At 44.4% G+C, this 20,988-nt stretch overlaps 1 protein-coding gene across 2 annotated transcripts in view; it reads right to left on the bottom strand.

Annotated features, from left to right (window-relative positions):
• Positions 1-2,547: 2,547 nt before the first annotated feature.
• Positions 2,548-20,988, bottom strand: part of CDRT4 (CMT1A duplicated region transcript 4) — a 31,823-nt gene continuing 13,382 nt past the window's right edge. For both annotated transcript variants that reach the window (XM_025428317.3, XM_025428318.3), the window contains 3 exons: positions 17,130-17,211; positions 4,940-5,014; positions 2,548-3,067 (listed from right to left, as the gene is read on the bottom strand). In XM_025428317.3, coding sequence (XP_025284102.3) covers positions 2,610-3,067; positions 4,940-5,014; positions 17,130-17,199 — 603 coding nt within the window. In that variant the 5' untranslated portion in view covers positions 17,200-17,211 and the 3' untranslated portion in view covers positions 2,548-2,609. The remainder of the gene's footprint in view (positions 3,068-4,939; positions 5,015-17,129; positions 17,212-20,988) is intronic.

Below are 20,988 nucleotides of genomic sequence, written 5' to 3' on the forward strand. Positions count from 1 at the left end.
AGGTTCTTATGAACAAAGCTGGTGCCACCAAGCCTCCACTGGCCTCTGCCAGACCCAGGACAGTGAGTGGGACCCTGCATGCTGCTGTGTTGTGAAATCTAGAAGCTCTCCTCCCCCTTTCTGTACATACTCCAGGGCTTTCTAGGGTTTTAGGAAAAGAGCCTTTTAGGAGTTTGACTCACTGGTCCCCACCTCCATCGCGCTCAGGGAGGTCTGGAGCAGAAGATAAATGTAAGCACCATGGATTACTGAGGATCATCCTCCCTCCCCCAATGACTGAGGCTTCAATACTGGGTCCAGCTGGTCTTGTTCAACTGCTTTTTCCCTGCAGCCCCCTCGGTGCTCATGCAAAGGTTAGTCATGGCTGGCCAGATCCCCATAGTGGCTGGGCTGTGAACCCCAGCTTGGGCTCAAGCAGTGCCCCCTAATTCAAAAAAGAGTTAAACTTTTTCTTTCTTAAAACTATCTTAGGAGGCAGCATGTCTGGACTATAGTCCCAGATACAAGCAACCTTCATCACAACATAAGGTGTTAATAACGTCCTTCCACTCATGCTCGTGTTGTTATAATAGGCTGAGAATTAACTTAATCTAAACAATGTTACCTATAAAGCAATCACTTTAGAGAGTATACAGATTCTTTTGTAAAAACTATTAAACACCTAGAAAACTCAAAAAAAAAAAAAAAAAAACCCGACCAGAACTACTCCACCCTCAGAAGGGTTGGAAGAAATAATCCCAAATCTCTATAAATTCTAACACGCAATGTTAGACATTTGGTGGGACTAGCTTTGTTCATGAGAACCTCAGAGACATCGCTGGTGCTCCCAGAATAGACAAATCCATTCCCAAATCTACTCCATGGCTATAAACTTCCATAAAAGGCTAGAAGAGATAAAAATTCTTGTTGGAGGAATTTCTCACCTGCCTCTGTGTCTATAAATGATCCACGGATGCAAAATGCAGTCACTCAGATTCACTGGAGGCCACCTATATTTTTGCAAGAATTCATTCTGGCCAAAAGCTGACAATCCAGGAATAGGTCCGGAGCTCCTAATTTATGTGGCTGGCCCAACACTACTCACAGCACCAAAAGTTTCTGCAAGACTCCCATATGGTGACAATACACGTGGAGGGCAGATCTGACTTCTTCCAATGGCATCTATATCAACTTGCCCACCACATCCTCTACACCTCCATGAGGGGAAGCACAATGGCTCTTAACCGCTTCATGAATGGAAACACAGAAATTCAGGTGAGGTCAAAGAAAAGAAAAGCTGCCAACGAAGCCTTGCATTGCTCTCTAGATAAACCCCAATTGTGAGATCAGCTAGGTCTCCCTATCATAACCAGAATCCCTTTGCCTCTAAAGACAAAGTCTGTCCGCCCTGAGACTAAGTTTAACATCGCTTGCTTTGGGGCCAATTGGGAACTGCCCAGAGCACGACCAATGCTAAGTGTGGTCTGACAAATAACAGCTGGGGTCTAGCCAGCAACTTCTCCCCTGCCAACTCTACTCCACAAGGCAAGTCTTTAACTAGTACAGGGGAGAAAATCCTCTACTTCTCAGCCAGGGGACACTCACACCCTCACTGCTACTTTGTAAACCTACCAAGGAAAAAAACATCTCAATACCAAGCTCAGGTGCCAGGTGGAGCAAGGTGGAATCACCCAGCACACCACCATGCTAGAGTTCTGAAGCTGATGCTCTCTTGGCTTCAAGTGTATCCTTTTATCCTATGCTGAGATGCTGGGATTTGGGATTCCCCAAACCACATTCCTGCTTTCGTCTCTGATAGGCTCTGCCCGTCGTGGGTCCAGGGTGGGGGAACCTGTGAGACTGGAAGAGGAAGAAGGAATTCTCTCCTAGTTTGCTTCCTGTTTACCTCTGTGGGCTTCCTGTCCCTGTCTGTCTCCACTGGCAACGCTTCTTGTTCACTTGGGCAGTGTCAGTTTCTTCCAGAAGCATTGGAGTCCACTTTTTGGTTTTCTTAACAATCACAGAACCAACCTAAGCCAAACAGCTTCCCCTCCTCAGAGACTAAGGTACCAACCCCTCTGGAACTTTCTTCCAAGCTCAGCGACACCAGTACCAGTTGAGAAGCATCCCTGTCTCCTCCGCTTCAGAAATCTGAGATTCAGCCCACATGCCCCTTCTCCAAATGCCTAACTTTTCATGAGTTCAATATGTTCCCTTTGTTCCCCCAGCCTCAGGAAACCTGCCTCCTGCAGGTGGCTACTTCCACAAATACCCTTGTGTTCTCTTCCCGCCTTTTCCGTTACCTGGTTAGTAATTCTTTACATCAGATTATCTCTGGCATTATAACTGGTGTGATTTCTGTGCCCTGCCTGGACTGGGACTAATTCACCTTCAGGTTCCAGGCATCTATGGCAGGAAGTAGAGCGTGGGGCTTCCCAGCCCCATCTGACTGTGATGCTCGAGGGCACGTGCCCGCCCACCCACCCACGACCCACATTCAGATCTGGTTTATCTCAGCCAACTTGTGCACAAGCAGAGATAAGTTCACATTTAAAGGACATAGTGAAATTTGTGGCAAATGGAGCTTAATTGCTGTACAATCTTGGGGGGATGACAGCAGGGACTCCCTGCTAAATATTTGAATGTTTTTCCTTGCTGGCTAGAAGGGAGCTGTACGGAAGCATCCTCATCATAGGTTTTCGAGGGAAGATGATCTTGTTATAGTTTGCAGTGGGATTTTCTCTGGAATCCGTATGAAGGCACACTGGCTCCGGGATAACAGTAGGACCCACAGTCGGTACAGAGTACGAGCTCCACATCGATAACATGGCCTCTGACCTCGTGTCCTTCAACACCATATTTCCAGAGGACTTAGATGACTTTCTCCTTTTCAGGTGTGTGATGCTGGAAGGCTTGCTCTGCCGGGATGTCCGTTGGCTTTCCTCAAGTGCTTGCTTGCATTCCAGGTCTCTAGCTTTGCTTTTCTCAATGAGTCTTTTCACCATTGGAGACATATATGTGACATAGGCTGGCCAAGGGCTGTGTTTTTCAAGCATATTCAGGGGAAGCCCAATGTTTTCTGTGAGTTCTACCAGAAAATAGAAATATACATGATTTAGAGGCACTTGCATACAATCATTCAGTTCTTCAAAGAACCACATTTTGAATTTTCCCCCTCTCGCATAATTGGCCTTATACCCCGTGTTTTCAGTGGGGGAAAAATTGAATCCAAAGACGGGAGACAGGGACACCTGGGTGACTCAGTGGTTGAGCATCTGCCTTTGGCTCAGGACATGATCCTGGAGTCCCAGGATCGAATCCCACATCGGACTCCCTCTGCCTGTTTCTCTGCCTCTGAAACTGTGTGTTTCTCATGAATAAATAAGTAAAATCTTAAAAAAAAAAAAAAGATGGAAGACAGAATGACATTTCATGGTATGCATCAATTAAAGAACAGCATGGCAGTAAAGGGTGGGGAACTTGGGAGTCCAGCAGGCTTGGCTTCAGATCTTTGTATAACATCAAATTATTTAGATTCTGAACTTCTTTTTTTTTTTCAGCAACAAAATGGTTACCATGAGGCAATGGTAAGGATTAAATAAAGCTTGGAGCAGTTCAGCTTAGGGCCTGAAAGCTTGGGCTTTGCAATTAGACTGGTTGAGTCCAAATTCTTTCTATATTTGCATAATCACTGTGAATCTGGAGAAGCCCCTTAGCCTTTCTAAACCTTAGTCGCCTTGTGTGTAAAATCATGGTGAGAATAAGATCAACTTCATAGAGCCTTTGTGGGGTAAAGGAAATAAGTTATGTGAAGCTGTTAGCACAGTACCTGGCATGTAATAGTCAGTAAATGGTAACTATGAACATTTTGGCCATGTCTCCTTGCCTGGATTGTTTCATTTAATCCCTGTTATACCTTTCAATGGGTGTTATCCTCCAGTTAGCCGAGGATGAGACCAAGGCTGACTAGCTTGCATAACTAGCAAACAGTGGATTTGAACTCAAATCTAACAGGCTCAGAAATCCTTAGCTTTTCACTATAGTGCTGGCCAGAAGTTTTTGGGTATTTGGGTTAAGGAGGCTTTACTAGAAAATTCTATTCATGAGTTTGCCAAGCAGCCTGTTCCTTTATAGATACCAAATCATGGGCAGGTCAGTCCCTCCCTCTTCCTTTTGCAACTTCACTCCATCAAGCAGAAATGCCTCATGATGTCTCTCCCACTGGTGCTACATTCCCTGTTTTCTCAAATGGTGCATACTTTGATCATTTTAATAGGGGGTTGAGAGACAAGAAAGTTAAAAGGTTGCTCTTGCCATCTCCAACCTAAATTCAGTGAAAAACACCATCACTTGGGATAATCAGAGAAAATGCAGATCATATAGTTATTCCCAGGCTGCCTCATTGACATTCAGGAGCTGAAACTCATCTAGGGACAGATCTGTCAGTAGAGAACGTGTTGTGAAGGGCTTCATCTCCCTGCAAGAGTTGTGTATCGTTCTGCCTGAGGAAGGCAAGATGTGTGACATCACCTCTCCCTAAAAAAAATGCATTAAAGCTTCCAAGTGCAGACCCAATGGTTCATTTTTGTCTCCTCAAAGTAAATGCAAAATGCAAAGATCTGGGGGCACTGGGCTGGCTTGGTCAGTAGAGCACACAACTACTGGTCTCAGGGTTGTGAGTTCGAACCCCACGTTCGGTATAGAGATTACTTAAAGTCTTTTTTAAAAAAATGCAAAGATCTTGCAGGTTAAGGCATTTGCTTGTATAGGGCGAAACTATACTCAACTGGAGCAAAATAGGGGAGCAGCCCTCCTTCCTCTCCAGGGCATGCTACATACTCTACCTGTGTAACAAGAGTGGCCACCTCAAGCCCTACCTCTATGTCTTCCCACCCCAGATCTTTAGCTTTAGCTCTCAGCTAGCAGCAGGAGCTCCCACTGCTAAGGCCCCAATCCCTACCTTCCTCTGTCTTCATCTTTCTTGCATCAATCACCTCCATCACTAAAGAGTTCTTCATACCGAAGGTCCAAATACCTTGGGGAAAATACACTTGTTAGCCAGGGCTACCACAGAGTGACCTGAGAGAAGAGGATGCACCATCCATGGAACTGGGGAGATGCAAGGTGGGCTCAGCACAAGAGGTCACAGTAAATGTCATCTACTCTGCCAGGGTCCAACCATGGTCATGGACTGGGCCAAGTTTCTATATCCTGGCTACACTTCTCCACTGCCACTGGGGAGAGGAGGAGTGGCAGCAATGGGCAGCTGTCAAGAGTCAATGCACAGGCCCCAAGAACAGGATAAAATAGAAAACTCTCAGTGCTTTACATGGCCATGTGTGTAGACAGTTTAATGGGAACTGTGTTCCAATGGTTCTGAGACTGGCAGGTGCATCAGCCCAGAGGACTTGTTAAAACACAGAGTGCTGAGCCCTGCCTCTAGAGTTCCTGATTCAACAATCCATGTTCAATCAGAGGTGGGGAGGGAAATGCTGACAATGTGTAAGTTTTTATAATTAACTCCTACTGACAAGAAACAGGTCCTAGAGACCTCTGTAATTCCTTTCCAGTTCTAAGACTGGAAAATGCGCATCTGAGAGTTTTTAGCCAAGAACTCATCATTTTGTGTGTTCGGAACGGGCTATTTCTGTGGCCCTGGAACATTTGAAATGTCATGGAGCATTTCTACCACCCCCTGCCAATGTCCAGTGAAAAAAGTCTCAGATGGTTTTTAACAAGTTCCCAGGTGATGCTGGGGCTGAGTCAGGAGACCACACCATGAGAACCACCAGTCGCAAGCAGGGCTTCTCAAACTTGAGTGAACACTACCATTGCCTGGGGAGCTTGTAAAAGCACAGACACTCGGTGACCCACCCTCCTGCGATTCTGATTCAGTAGATCTGCTTTGGGGACCAAAGAATTTGCACTTTCAGGAAGCTCCCAGGAGAGGCTGCTGGTCTGGGGACCACACACTGAGTAGTGCTGGTTTAGACTGAATAATGACTCTACATGTTTCTTTCTGCTGCAACATCTGCAAGGGTTGACTTGTTCAGATGTGAAACACTCCCCTGAGATAAGCAAATTCCCAGGTTTTCCATCTCCTTTTTTACCTCCTAACCCAGGAACCATTGTGGTATGCAAATATGTTACTGACAAGGTCAACCTTAAATCCTACTATGTTTCTAAATTAAGTTATCACCAGTGTCAGCATTTTATTATAACACACCTAACAAAGGATAGCACCCTAGACATTTATTCATACTCTTTAAAAAAAAAATTCTACTTTTTGTCAAGCCTATTTAGATCCGGGCCTTATGGAGTCCCTACTGTTCCATCTGAGAGGTAAGCTTTCACAACACATTTTTAGGAGAATTCACAGTATCATTTTTCTGAAGTTAGAGAAGAAATGATGTTCACATAGACCTCTAACCTATAGCTTCAGGTAATAATAAACAACAAAAAAAGAAAGTTCCTTTTCTCCTTCTGAGACCCACCATAGATCTCAGAATTACAAGCCACCCATCCCAAGTCTCCAGTAATGTAGAGGATGTCATCCCATGCCGGTTCACCTCCAATGGAAGAGATTCTTGGCTTATCCCCCATATCTGTAGAACTGTTAAAAATGTGTTTGTACCTCTCTCCATATGTACAATAGGATTAATCCATTCATGCTGGATGATGGGATAATGTTTTGAATTCATGATATTTGGGTAATTTTGGATAATGCCATTCATTCTTGCTTCTAAGTTTCTAGTTAATAAAGCTTGAAGCCTCAAAGAGGCTCAGGTCTTAGCAAATTATTTGTTTCAGTGCCAGCGTGCATTTGTGTAGCCCAACATTTCCATATCTCACCATATCTCACTGGACCCCACAGCCTTCTATGGATGATCAACAATTCTATGGAATGGCAAGTTTTTGCCATACCTGCTGATGCAGGAACCAGGGAACTACAAACCCAAGGCAGGGAATGTTTGAGACCGCCTCAGAACTCATGGGGAGGACTTGTTTGTTTGAAAATAAAGGAGACAAATAGTTGACATTAAGTCTGAAGACAAGCTGTGGGCTTTTATAATTTCCTTCAACTCTGGCACAAAGGTTCCATTTTGTCTCCCTATAAATGAAATGCAGAGCAGCAGTCTACAGACAGAAACAGCATTGATGGGAGGGGCTGGAGGCATAAGATTGAAGTGGGTTTCTTGTTTCTCCTACAGGCACAAAGGCCTATGTTCAATACACTGGATTTTCAAGCCCAGCTCCTCCCACCAATCTCTTGTCCCACCATTTCCAGAATCTCATCTGATATGCTGGCCTTGGCCTAAATAAAATCAAAGGAATGACACGTACCTGGAATCTGACACAAATTTGTGACGTTGATCATGTTCCCTAACCTCTTAGGACCTCCATTATCTCACTTGGGAGATGAAGATGAATCTTTGCCCTGTTTCTCTCACAGAGGTATGGCCGTTAGAATAAACTGTCCAGAAATGAAAGTGCTTCTAAACTGGCAGTCCTCCAACTTTGCTGCACATTGGAATTACCAGGGATCTTTTAAAAATTCATATGCTGGCTCCACCTGCAGCACTGTGATTTACTTGGAATGGGATGGAATACAGCCATCAGAATCAAAAAGCTTGGTTCTAATGTGCAGCAAGTTTTGGGAACCACTGTTCTAGGAACCCAATCAAAAATCACGGAAGATTTACAGAGTGTTCACTACTTAGAAATAAGAAATAGGTTCGGGGGATCATTCAGGCCTTCTGCAGTTTCAAGACGTACTTTCATTGAAGGATTCTTGAATAGATATGTATAAATATATTCATAGTACTGAATGCCAGTGGCCTTTAAACATTTAAAAGGACTATAGTACATTTCCACTACCACCTGCCAAAATCAGAATTTACTTAGATCAAAGGACAGCCAGAGCCTTTAAACACTGAGCTAAGAAAACTGGCTCTGGATGGTGTTCTCATGCAAAGCTAATCTCACCCTCTGTAGCCACAAGCTGCATCCTTATCTCAGGAAACCATCTTGCAAAGGGATTTTGTGGATTCCAGGCAAAACTGATGGATGAGTGCATTGACACAAGTCAACCCCACTCAGACTTTTTAGCCCACTAACGCTGTGGAAGTAATGTCATTTGCACACTCATGATGGGCAAAACATTATCTTAATCCAGTGTTTCCTAAACCGTGTCCCAGAGAATACAAGAACCTCTCAAGATGTTAATTGGTATTACTTAAAGGGAGGAGGGGATTGTCCATGTCGAGGGTCACCCTGTAAGGTGTAAGAGTCACCCTTACACCCTATAAGGCCACATAGATTGTTAAATCCAGGGGGGCACCATACACATAATCCATGTTGTTGAGCAATATAAATACAGCAGGCCTGCCCTTAGTCAGGGAAGTTTGAGAAATAGTCTGTTAAACAAATTCCTTTAGTGCAGCACTTCTCAGAGACTCTAATATGTTACCTTGCTCTGTAACCCTCCAAAGGGAGATTGCTATTCAGTATCCCCTCATCTCACTTGACCAGGGCATCATCCCTATGTCCATCCACTCATTCATTGGGTAGAGCAAGTCATGGACCCAGTAACCAGGAAAACATTTGTGTGGATTCTAAAGCAATGTCCTTCTGCAGCCTTGTTTTGGAACTCTGAGCAGCAGAGACAGTGATGACATAAGACGATGGAAGGATGAACTTGCTCAAGGTATAGCCGGATCTTCGATGACTCACTTCCTCTGAAATCAGCGTCAGAGGCTTGGTCCCAAGAAAGTGCCCATACCAAAAAGAATAAACCAACATAAGGGCCTTGTGCTCCACTTGGAAACTAGACCCATTTTCCTCTCTTCAGCCTCTTTCGTCTCTCCCCTGCTCCAATCTGCAGGCATCTTGTCTTGCTTGCATCTCATCTCCCACTCTTCTCCTTGAGCCATACCTAGGAGTATTGGCTGGCCCCAGAAGGAGAACAATTTCTCAAACAGGAAACTGATGCTGAGTTTTGTTTCACCCTCTGCCTGTTATCCCCCTCCTCCCCACAGCCTCGCATATCCTCCCCTGCCCTCTGTTTCCTTTTCTGCCCTCTGGCTACTCTTCATTTATTTTGGCTGGAGAGGAAGCTGCTACTTAGGCTATTAGCATCTTGGAAGGTTTATCTCTAAAATCAGCAGAAATGTTCCTGGGCATAAATCAACTTGGTGCAGTGTGTGGTTGATGTGCTGACGTCCATCCCAAGTGCCCTGCCTGGGAGACACATAGAGCCTCCTCCCTTACAGGCCAAATGCATGCTCTGACCCCCAGCATTCTAGGGAAATACAGCGCACATCCAACAGGCTTCCCATTAGCCCTCTCTCTTCATGACTCTTTCCACCTCTTTACCTTGCCCATCCTGGGAACCTATGGAAACTCTTATCATAGCCTCATCTCTACTTGTTGGGCTCTAGGGGGATACACACAAGATAATTGTTTGATGTGTCTTTAGAGACACTGATCCTGGGGAATGTGGGGAATCCTAGAACTGTTAAGACAGAGGAGAGTGAGTGGGGAGGAGCAAGTGATCTTCCTCTCTCCTTATGCAACAATGTGCTGGCCACCTTCCCAATCTCATCTCCCCAAACACATACACTCTACTCCAAGGAGAGGAGAAACAAGCCCATTATTGCTCTCTGTTAAGATGCACACGATGGGCAGCATAGTTGGTCATTGTCAGCATGTTCTAACACAGACAATCCCTCTCTCTAAGGGAAGCAACTATCTCTAACTTCATCTGGGGTGGGTAGGTGGGAGTCTAATCAGAATTGCCCATCTTTGGGGCACCCGGGTGGCTCAGTCAGTTAAGTGGTTGCCGTCAGCTCAGGTCACAATCTCAGGGTCCTGGGATCCTCCCTACTCAGTGGGAGCCTGCTTCTCCCTCTCCTCCTTATTCATGCTCTCTGTTGCCATCTCTGTCTTTCTATCAAATAAATAAATAAAATCTTAAGAAAAAAAGAAAAGAATTACCCATCTTCTAACACAGACCTGGCATTACTGATTCAGCATTTTTGGTGGTGGGAAGGGCATACATTGCTTCTTGAAAACATTTCTATACTCTACATACATTCACCTTGTGAATGCTCCACATTCACCTCTTGCTTTGGAGTCTCTATCCTCCTCAATGTCAAAGGCTCACAGGGTAGATTTGTTTTCTGTGCCAATAACAAATCAAAAAGAATAATCCATGTTATCTTCATTGTCAAGAGAAAAAAAGCAGAGAAGTCCCTGTGCATAGGCCAGAGCAAGTCCCAGCAGCCATCCTGCAGATGGTTACTGAGCATCTTCACGTACCAGGTATTGCAGTGGGTATGAAAGACACAAAGCAGAATGAGGCACAGCCTTGGTTCAAGGAACTCACAGCACCTTGAAGAAGACAGACCACAAGATTCCTAGCTCAGCCTGGGTGGCAAGGGATGTCAAGAAACAGATTCAAGAAGAATTTGTGCTGAGTCTTGAAAGACAAGGGAAATGATGGACAAGCATGGTTTCAATGCTAGCCTCAGTGTTGCAGGGCTAATGGGAGTGACATGCTCAAGGCCCACATTCTTCTTCCAGTATGCAGATCATAGAGGCTGTTTCCAAATGGGATCCTTTCTGCATCTGAACTATAGCATTGAGTCTGCTAAATGAGCACTTTACAAATCCGCTATGGGAAGCAGCATTGGGCTTTGTATACCAATCAGCTAGAGCTACAGATCTGAATCTTATATTTACCCAAGGTCTATTCAGTCATAAATATTAAAATTTCCATTTTTAAGATGTAATATGCAGACCCATTAGACACAAAGCTCATACAGTCATATTATCTTTAGATCAAGTTCCAAATTTTAACATCAAATTTCTGGAACAAGCCAAACAGTCATAATCAAGAGGAGAGCTTTTCAACCTTTTCCTTTCAATGGACATTTTGGGGACACTTGTACATGGATAGGCTAGACAGGTTGGAAATATGTGGAAAAAACAAGCAGCAAGAAATAGTGTTATAATTTCAGATTCAGGAAATCAAAACTGAAAGGCTTTCAGGAATTTGTTGCTCCGAGACCCTCTCTGCCTGACAGCTGGCTCATGAGCAATGGGACTATGAAAATGTGTGGCCCCACAGTGTTTAATCAATCAGAAAAAGGAAGTCCTGCTTCACTGGAACAATGAGACATTGTAAACCTAGAGAACACATGGGGGAAACAGGCCGGCATTTCCCAGGACTGGCCTCAATCAATGGGCCAGACCACCCCCTTTTGAAATGTTCAGAGCACTACGAATCCAGGCAAGTGTTTGTTTGGAAGAAGGGGATTTGCATTTGCAACTTGGCCTAAAAGCAAAGCACCAAAGCAAATCTATAGGATTCAATTATTCCATCAGTCCCATTGACAGCAAGTCCTCAGTATCACACAGTTACCCCAGCCTATGCCAGAATGTGAGAAAATTCACACATCGCATGGTGCATCCAACTCTCGGGACCCAGAAAACTCCCAATTATGATTAAATCACAATTCTCAAATGTCTGGGATGAGTTTGTCCCCACCTGAACCGCAATCCAAACAAATCATCCTCCTGAAAACTAAGAGTTTGACAATACTTTGTCCTGGATCTCCTCGTTCATACTCAGCAACAACTTTAGTCCTACCTAAGACAACTTATGAAATGGAAATGAACAAAATAGAAGAAGTGACATCTAGGAAAGAGGAGAGGAAGGAAAGCTTTGAAGATGGATACTCAGCACTATTACAAATGGAAGGTGAGGTGAAGGAGGCTAATTTCAATGCTGTGCCAAGACAGCCCTATGTCATTAGCATAGTCCCATACTCCTTCCTGCACGTGGCCAGTCCCCTCGTGCACTAGCATACAGGGAGGAATCAAAACAAATCATCACCTTTCCTAGAAAAGCAATTCAAGGCATGTATCATGTCAATAATGGCCAGTTGCATTTTGCTGTATTCATTTGCATGTAGCCTCATAATAGAAATTCTACATCAGCATTATAGAAAGCTTGGAAAACATTGTTTTTTAATCTTAAAATCCCATAACCATCAAACAATATTTATTTGTGTGCTCTTGTTCTTTGTTTACATGGTTATGGCCAAAAACTGTACACATCCTTCTGAATCCATCATTTTTGCCCTGACATTAGATTGTATTTTCTCGTGTTCTTAGAGATTCCTGATGGTTATTTTAGAGGTTGCTTAGTAATCTATCAAGTGAATGAACTATTATGAATCATGCCTGCATTGGGGAATTTTAAAGTGTTCCAATTTTAGCCACTGTAAGTGATGGCAGTGTCTTTTAAAATGGAGAATTCATTGGTGCCCTTCTGTTGTTTATAAACCTGAATATAGCAAGGTGCTCAGGAAATGTCGGCTGCTGGTGTTTAGTCTCCCAAAGATCTCAGTACTGCCAAAGCCACTCCCCTCTCAACCCGGAGAGGTATTAGTCTCCTCCCTGCTCCCCTGTCTTCATGGACAAAGTGCAACTAGGATATTTGTGGCCATGGTCTCTAGGGGTCCTACCAAGGTCTATCATTCATTGGAGCAAAACCCATAGTGATAAGGTTGGAAACTAATACAAAATCTGTGAGCGATGGCTCCCAGTGCCAACATGAGGCAAACTGCAGGCAGGAGAACTGTAGCTAAAACCTCTCCCACTGCCACCCCAGTCTGAAGGGTCATGAGAGAAGTTTTAAAAGTATCAGCTCTCTGAGGACAAGACCAGCTATGCACAGGGATATTGCCCCCCAAAAACAGTCTGCTTGCTGCAATGCTTTAAGTGTGTGTTAGTGAGGAGGCAGCAATGAGATCGATGAAAGATACTCTAAATTTTCAAGATATGGTGCCTTGAGCTCAAGGCATGGGAGCCATGTGAAAGCCACTCAACAACTATCTCCAAACAAGGAGGTAAAAAGCATTCCAGCCAATTGTCAAAGCACTGAGTGACTGCTGAGGGAACCAAAAAACCTCAAAAAGCAAACCAATTCCCCACAAAAATGCAATGAGCATGAGCCATTTAGTGAAGGAGCCATCAATTCCAATTCCCCACTCCACCCGCCTGCTGTAGTGAGACCACTCGAGCATTATTGCTCCCAAATGAAATCATATATGCTCTTGATAAGGTACCTGAGTCATCAAGAAATTGTCAAAATTGTGCATCATCCTTTCTAGTGAGAAAGCAAGGAAGTATGAAAAAGATCTTTCCAAAGTTTACAAGTTTCCTCCAGCAGTGCACCAAAGGAGGGTGCTGTGGACCTGGGAAGGCCCATATTTGTTCTCTGAGAAGTGACTGAATAGAAGAGGGGGGCCTCACTGGTTTTGGAGGTTGACAAAAGTGGTCCCTTTTGCTCTTGTTTACTCAGCAATCTTCTGAAAATTGACATATCAAATTACTCAGGTATATGTCCCATTATAAGTTATTATATTGTCATCCTGAATTATTAATCATTTTCCACTGAATGTGGTCAAAATCACTTCCCAAAACCATATCACTCTACCTCTTCGGTATCACTAGGACCTTGATAGTTAGCCTAAACATGTTCCTGGGACCTACCTGTCTTCTGAGAATAGGTTCTCATTTCCAGCAGCATATTAAACAAATTTCTCTAAGTGTTTTGACTTTTTATCAAATTTAAATCTATTTGAAACCCAAGTCAGTGTCTTTTCCTGACCCATACTTCCACAAACATCTCCTCCAGCTCCATGCCCTGCTTCTGTCGATCACATCATCATCCTTCCTGACACTCAAAGTAGAAACTCAACTCCTCCTTCCCTCTCACGCCCCAAATTCAGGCTCTGTTCCTCAAATATGTCTTCCCACCTCTATTCTTTTTCCCTCTAGCTCATCCTCCATACGGCGGCCACAAGAATTATCATTTATAAATATATTTACTTATCCATTCAACAAATATTTACGGAATGCTCCTTCAAGCACCACGCCAAGCCTGACATTCTCACCAGAGAAAAACAACTGAGAAGGTTCTGATCATGTCATACCTCTGCTCAAAAATTATTTGTTACCAATTTCCAAAAATGAACCTTCCTTAAAATCTAGTCCCAGAAAAGCCTCCCAATCTGGGCTCCTACCAATATCACCTCCCAACCCCTGACACACACACACACACACACACACACACACACACGTACACTCGATGCCCTTCTGTTCCCCACACTGGCCAAGCCCTGGGCATGTACCACATGCCTTTGTCCTGAGTCTTCTTCTCATTTCCCACTTCTAAGGGGCTGCATGTTCCCCAAAACCCAGAACATAACTTAACCATTGAGAAAAAGTTTTTCCAACCCTCCCAGGGTGAGAATCTGTCCTTCCCCTGTGCTCTTAGAGGAAGGCAAACATAACCCTATTATAAATAGCATTTACAACAATATGTGAAGAAAATTGTTAGGGATCAAAAGGTGTGGGGTTTATTCAGAGCCTTGAGTAAACTGATAAAATTGTGTTCAAAATCTGAAAAGCTGGCTCAGTCAGTTAGGTGACTGCCTTTGGCTCGAGTCATGATCCCAGGGTCCTGGGATTGAGCCCCGCCTCGGGCTCCCTGCTCAGCAGGGTGCCTGCTTCTCCATCTCCCTCTCCCTGCTACTCCCTTTGCTTGTGCGAGCTTTCTCTATCAAATAAATAAATAGCATCCTTTTTTAAAAAAAAATCTGAAAAGCTGAGGATAAGAAACTGAAATTTGGAGACACCCCTGCCCTGGGACTTTCTGCCAAGAATGCTTTGTCAGATCATCACCAAAGGATGTACCCTCTCTCCTCTCGAGGGAGGGCTGTTTTTCCTCTCATGACCCAGAAATCCAGAAGTTTCTGGACCTAGAGGTGGGAATTCATCCTCCTTACTCCCCACTGCCATTCTCAAGCCAGTTTCTTCCCTTCTCCTTTGAAGCTCATGTTATCAGATTCTACCACCACTTCCCACCTGGTTGTTGCCAGCCTCTCTTCTCAGCCACTGACACCTCAGTTTCTGGCACACAGGCTTCTGTTGTACCATCATAACCCCATCATCAATATTTGGTTTCCTCATCATCTCACGAATGATGCATGTATGCTGCCTTCCCTCCCAATATGATGGATAAAGGGCCCATATTCTTGTCAAAAAACTCCCTTCCTCTGCACACCAGGCTTCTCCCCCTCTTATCTTCCAAAATTCAGTGGTCATGAGTAATAGTTGACCAGTTGACCACCATCATGTTCTTGAATCATCTTCCTACTTGGTTTCCACGATGCTACATGGACCCGTTTTCCTCCCATGTCACTTGTCAACCTCCTTTTCAGATTCCACTGATGGTTTCTGGGCTCCTTTCTCCATATGTCCCCAGGATGACATCAATGAGTTCTTTGTCCTCGAAGCTCATCTGTTTGCCAAATTTTAACACTAACCTGACTCCTTCCCCAAAGACCAAATGCATATTATCCAACTGTCATCTCTGCATCATTTGTATGTCTACATCAAATTTTTCATGGCTCAAACAGAACTCTCCACTTTACTCCCTAAAATGCTCCTCTCCTGTCTTTTCCATCTCAGAGGCACCATTGTTCACCAAATCACCCAATTTTAAAATCTCAAGACTATCTTCGATTCCTCCTGCTTCTTTACTTAATACATCCAGTTCATTATCTTCTCCCCACCCGCCACACTGCTATTATATAACTTCTCTTCATCTCCACCCTAGTCCAAGACATCAACATCGATTCACTGGACCCCTGGATACCTGCTCACTGGTCTCCCTGTCTTCACTCACATCCTTACTATTCCTTCTCCACAAAAGACCCAGAGTGGTCATTTTTAAATATAACTAAAATTAAATCATTCCACTTCCAGTACCCCCAATGCTCTGTGTTCTATTTGGGATACAATGCAAATTCCTTACCTTGGCCTACAAAGCTCTCCTTGATCTAGCCCCTGCCTACCCTTTTGGTCTCAGCCAGTGTCACCCTCCCACCACTCACTGCAGAGCCTCTCTGGTCTTCCTCATCTTCTCAAGCCCAACAAGTTGTTCCCATGTTAGCATTCTACAGCCTCTCCCTCTGCCTGGGATGCACTTTTCCCTGATTTCCACTTGAGTTGTTCCTTCCTATGAATCAGGATCCATCCTAAATATGAATTCTTCAATGAGACCTTCTATGACAACCTAGAGTAGCCTCCAATCACTACCACATCTCCCATTTCAATTCTATGCATGGCACCATCCCTGACTGATATATCCCATGATTTATTCATCTGTTTATTTTCTCCTAACCTATGAGAAGGTAGGTTCCATAAAAGCAGGGATCTCATTCATCACATTCTCTGTCCCCAGGCACTGGGATCAAAATCATTATATCTAATGAATGCTCCTGCAATTGCCACAGCAATTTCCCCTGGAATTTCTAAGAATTCTTGGGGAACTCTAAATGCCTATCCAGGGGGGCAATCACTTCTCCCCTGTCTCTCTCTCTTTCTGACTTAAGTTTTCCCCATCTATAATGTGGGAATGATACACCTCCCTTGTAGGATGCAAGCACATGGAGCCATGACCATCCAGGATTCAGGCTTTATGAAGCAGCTAAGGTGAAACCTTATCTAATAGGAAAAGTCCACGGGGTCTAAACATACCAAATTCCAACTCAAGCCCTACTCTGCTTTCCCTCCTAACCTGCCTGTGCATCCCAATCCGGTCCAGCATTTGCCTGTCCCCTCCACTCCCACCAGACATGGCCAGGTCTCATCTGCACAGGATGCCACACCTGGGGTATCTTCCATCTGTAGATGCTGGATGAAATTGCCCTTTAACAGATATATTCTCTTCCCTCAGAATGATTATAAATTAGATCCATGCTCCCCACATCCCCAACCCCCCATCTCACTGGTCCCTTTATCTCTCTTACCAGGGCCATTCCAATGATATTTCCCTCGGGAGGCAGGCCAGACCCTGCAGGTGGGCTCACATGTGCACCCCCTTGTACCTCAAGGATCAGGGCCATTTATCCCACTACATGTTACTTATCCGGTATACCTCTGTCTCCCTTCCTGCATTGTGTTTCTTAAAGGTCAGAAGTAAGATCTTTAATTTCCAGGCAACTCCCGGCCCACATGTTGCCTACTTTGAAGACTGAATACCATCAAGACCTAAGGCCAGACTTGCTTACCTTGTTCTGATCTCTTCCTGCCCTCCCTTCTCCCATCTGGAAGCTCTTGCAAGTCTCTGGTGCAGTTCATTTAACTAGGTTTCTGGGGAAAATAGAACGAGAAAGGTAAACTTGTAAAACATAATATATTGTAACTGATATCATTAGTTTTGGGGGAAGTGGACAGTTGAATACATAGAAAACTGTTACCTACAGTTAAAAGAGAAGGTAGTAATTGCCAGTAATCCCCCAGAGGTCAAGGTGGGGTGGGTCTCTTGAAATTGGGGAGAAATATTTATTTACTAATTTCAAATGAATCTTTCTAGGCACAAATATACACAAATACTATACAATGAAACATCACTGCTATCCACATTGAAAATATGTGTGGGTAACATGCCAGGAAATGTTGAGGTTCTGACAAAAGGAGTTTTTGTTGAGTCAGAAACCCAATTAAAAAACGAGGGCTGTAACGTGTCTCCTTGGCATGGTGGGGGAATGCATCAAATGCTTTTAAGATCTGGGGAACAGGCCCCTTATGAGTGTGTTGTGTGGACATCCTCTGCCCAGCGAAGGTCTGGCCTTTGAGGTCCACCTTCATGCAGCACCACAGGAATAACAGCTCTCCCCTTGCTGTTCTTGTTGTGTTTCTGTGATATCGTTGTGTATTTCAAGAGGGCAACTGATAAGGGAATTAGCCGAAGTTCTTAAAAAGGCAAAGCTGCATTGCTAAACAATTGTTTGCAGCAAAGTACGGCATAGTACAAAGAGCATGAGCTCAGGACAGTCCAGTTAGTTACTTCTTAGCTATGTGACCAGAAATAAGATACTTCATCTTCCTAATCTCTGTGTTCTCATCTATAAAATAGGGGCAATAACAGGAACTATCCTTGGATGGCCATGAGGATTTTTGTCATGAGATAATTCATATAAGGCATTGGGCACAGGGCCTCAGCACATGGGAAGAGCCCACTGGTTGGATTGTGGTCATCATCATGAATGCAGAACTTGATATCTTCCCAAATGCCAAAACAACATTATGTGGTCTAGTTGTCAGGCTGGAGAAATTAACCAAATGTGTTATCAAAAATGGACATTGAGTTGAAGATCAGGGAAGAGATTGGAGCAGTGAGAAGTCAGATGATGGGCTCAGGGAGTCTTCTAACACAAATGCTGCCATACTGTTGTCTCCACATCTCACCCATCCCACCCCACTTCTCAGGTCCCAACAGCCCTGCTTATACCACCTGCTCACCAAAATGACACCCTCTGGGGATCATCCCTGAGCCCAGGTAGGTCTGAGACATCTGTCTCCACCTGCAGACATGCGTGTGTTCAAATGCACATATACACACACAACCCTGAGTAGAACACTGGTATAGTCCTTGGGATGAGAAAGTCTATGAACTACACACACGCATGCACAAACATGTGCATGCACACACGCACATGTACACACATGCATACACAAATACCATATAACTCTAAAGTCACCAGCCATGTCTACCCTGAAAATTTCTGCTATGATATGCCCTGTCCCCGCTGGGTTCTACTTCTCTTCTCAGGTCACTGTAGTCCTGGTCTAGAATGACTTAATGAGCAAACTTGGCCAAGAAGTCTTGCCAGATTCCCAGTAGAAATAATCTGGAGACTCAGGGTATGCAAACAACTTTATTTATTTTTTAAAGATTTACTTATTTATTTATGATAGACATAGAGAGAGAGGCAGAGACACAGGAAGAGGGAGAGGAGCATGGAGCAGGCTCCATGCCGGGAGCCCAAAGTGGTACTCGATCCCGGGACTCCAGGATCACGCCCCGGGCCAAAGGCAGGTGCCAAACCGCTGAGCCACCCAGGGATCCCGGCAAAAAACTTTAAAAGGGACTCAGGGTGGAGCACAGAATTGGAGTCAGGAGAACTGATTTTAAAATCCAGCTTCATTTCTTTATGTCCAATCTTGAGCAATTTATTTAATCTCTCTGAACCTCCATTTTCTCGCATCCTGTATAAGAAACATCCTGCCTCATGGAGGTTAGGAAGATCCAATTAATTCAGGCAAAAGTATTTCATGATCCAAAAAGATCTTTCTAACAATCTGCTTTTGTTTTGAAGACAATGAACCCTGAACTAATAGTGTAAATTCCTTTCTCTGGTTTATGACCAGTGCTCATTTTGGGAACAAGAATACCAAGTAACATTGGCACCCAAATTGATCATTAGATGAACTCTAGAGAAAGCAACTGTGTCCTAGAGCTTTATTCAGAAGTGACAAAGACCACAGTGAGAGACCTGTCTTGGGCTTGTCTGCTTTCCTTGGGGCGAAGGGGGGATGGGATGGGAGACTGGAGTTTAAGTTACCTAGCTTATTTGATTGATTGATTGATTGATTGATTGATTGATGAGAGACAGAGAGAGAGGCAGAGACACAGGCAGAGGGAGAAGCAGGGTCCCTGCAGGGAGCCCGATGCAGGACTCGATCCCAAGACCTTGGGATCACCACCTAAGCCAAAGTCTCTGTTCAACCACTGAGCCACCCAGGCATCCCAAGTGTACCTAGTTTAGAAGTTTAGAATCATTTGCACCTGAGGAGTCCTCAAAAGGCCATGCCTATGAAGGTATCCACCTTCCAGGAAGGCTAAGAGTGAACACAGAGCTGCTTCTCCTCTGCCTCTCACAGCCACTCACTCATCAGAAAGGCTAAAGTGGCAGATCTCATAGGCCAAACACTCAACAGTAACTCGGCCCAAAGGCCTATGGTAGGCAGCCTCCAAGATGGCCCCCAAAGATTCCCTCCTGGTATTCACATCCTCATGAAAAACCCTCCCCTTGAGTATGAGCTGCATCTAGTGACTCACTTCCAACAAACAGAATATGGTAAAATGGTGGAATGTCACCTCGGAGATTGGTTTACAAAAACTGGTTTCCATCTTGAGTGTGCTCTCTTTCTCTCTCCTGTTCATTCTTTTTTTAAAAAAAGATTTTACTTATTTATTCATGAGAAACACAGAGAGATAGAGGCAGAGACATAGGCAGAGGGAGGCAAGCTCCATGTAGGGAGCCCAATGTGGGACTCGATCCCAGAACTCTGGGATCATGTCCTGGGCCAAAGGCAGGTGCTCAACTGCTGAGCCACTCCTGTTCATTCTGAGGGAAGCCTGCTGCCATATTATGGAGAAGCCTGGTGGCCAACAGCCAACAAGGAAGAGAGACCTTTAGTTCAACAGCGTGTGAGAAACTTAATCTGGCCAATAACTGTGTGAGTGAGATTGGAAGCAGATCCTCCCTAGTTAAGCCTTCAGATGGGACCACAGCCCCAGCCACAGCCATGACTGCACCCTCGTGGAGAGACCTTGACACAGAGGCACAAAATTACATCACACCAGTCCATCTTGATGGACTGAAACTGCAAGATAACAGAGGTTTGTTTTAAGCAACTGAATCGAGGTAATTTGTTACACAGCAAGAGGTAACTGATACAAGGCCCTTCCCAGACACTCCAGGGAAATCACTGAGACCAAGATGGAATAGAGCTTCCTACCCTGCCAGCAGCAGGAGTGATTTCACTGCATCATCCCACTCCCATCCCTAGGGGACCGTGCAATTTCTACTGGAAGAAGGGAATATATCTAAGCAAAGAATTTATGGCTATAAGATGCCATAGAAATAAAGGCATCCTGCAAAAGCCAGTTTTGATGAGGCCATTTTGACACAGCAGAGGTAACAATGTGGCCAGAGGGTCAGGAATAGAGTGAGGGATGGAGCAAGGTGTGAAGATGGTGCTAGGGCACTTGCCTTACACAGTACTTGAGAGCTTTAGGAAGCTGAAATTATAGAGATTTCTTTTTAAGACCAGGTAAAAATATCCTTGGCATCAGAATGG

This window comes from Canis lupus, chromosome 5, assembly GCF_003254725.2.
Source record: "Canis lupus dingo isolate Sandy chromosome 5, ASM325472v2, whole genome shotgun sequence".
Taxonomy (NCBI): Eukaryota; Metazoa; Chordata; class Mammalia; order Carnivora; family Canidae; genus Canis; species Canis lupus.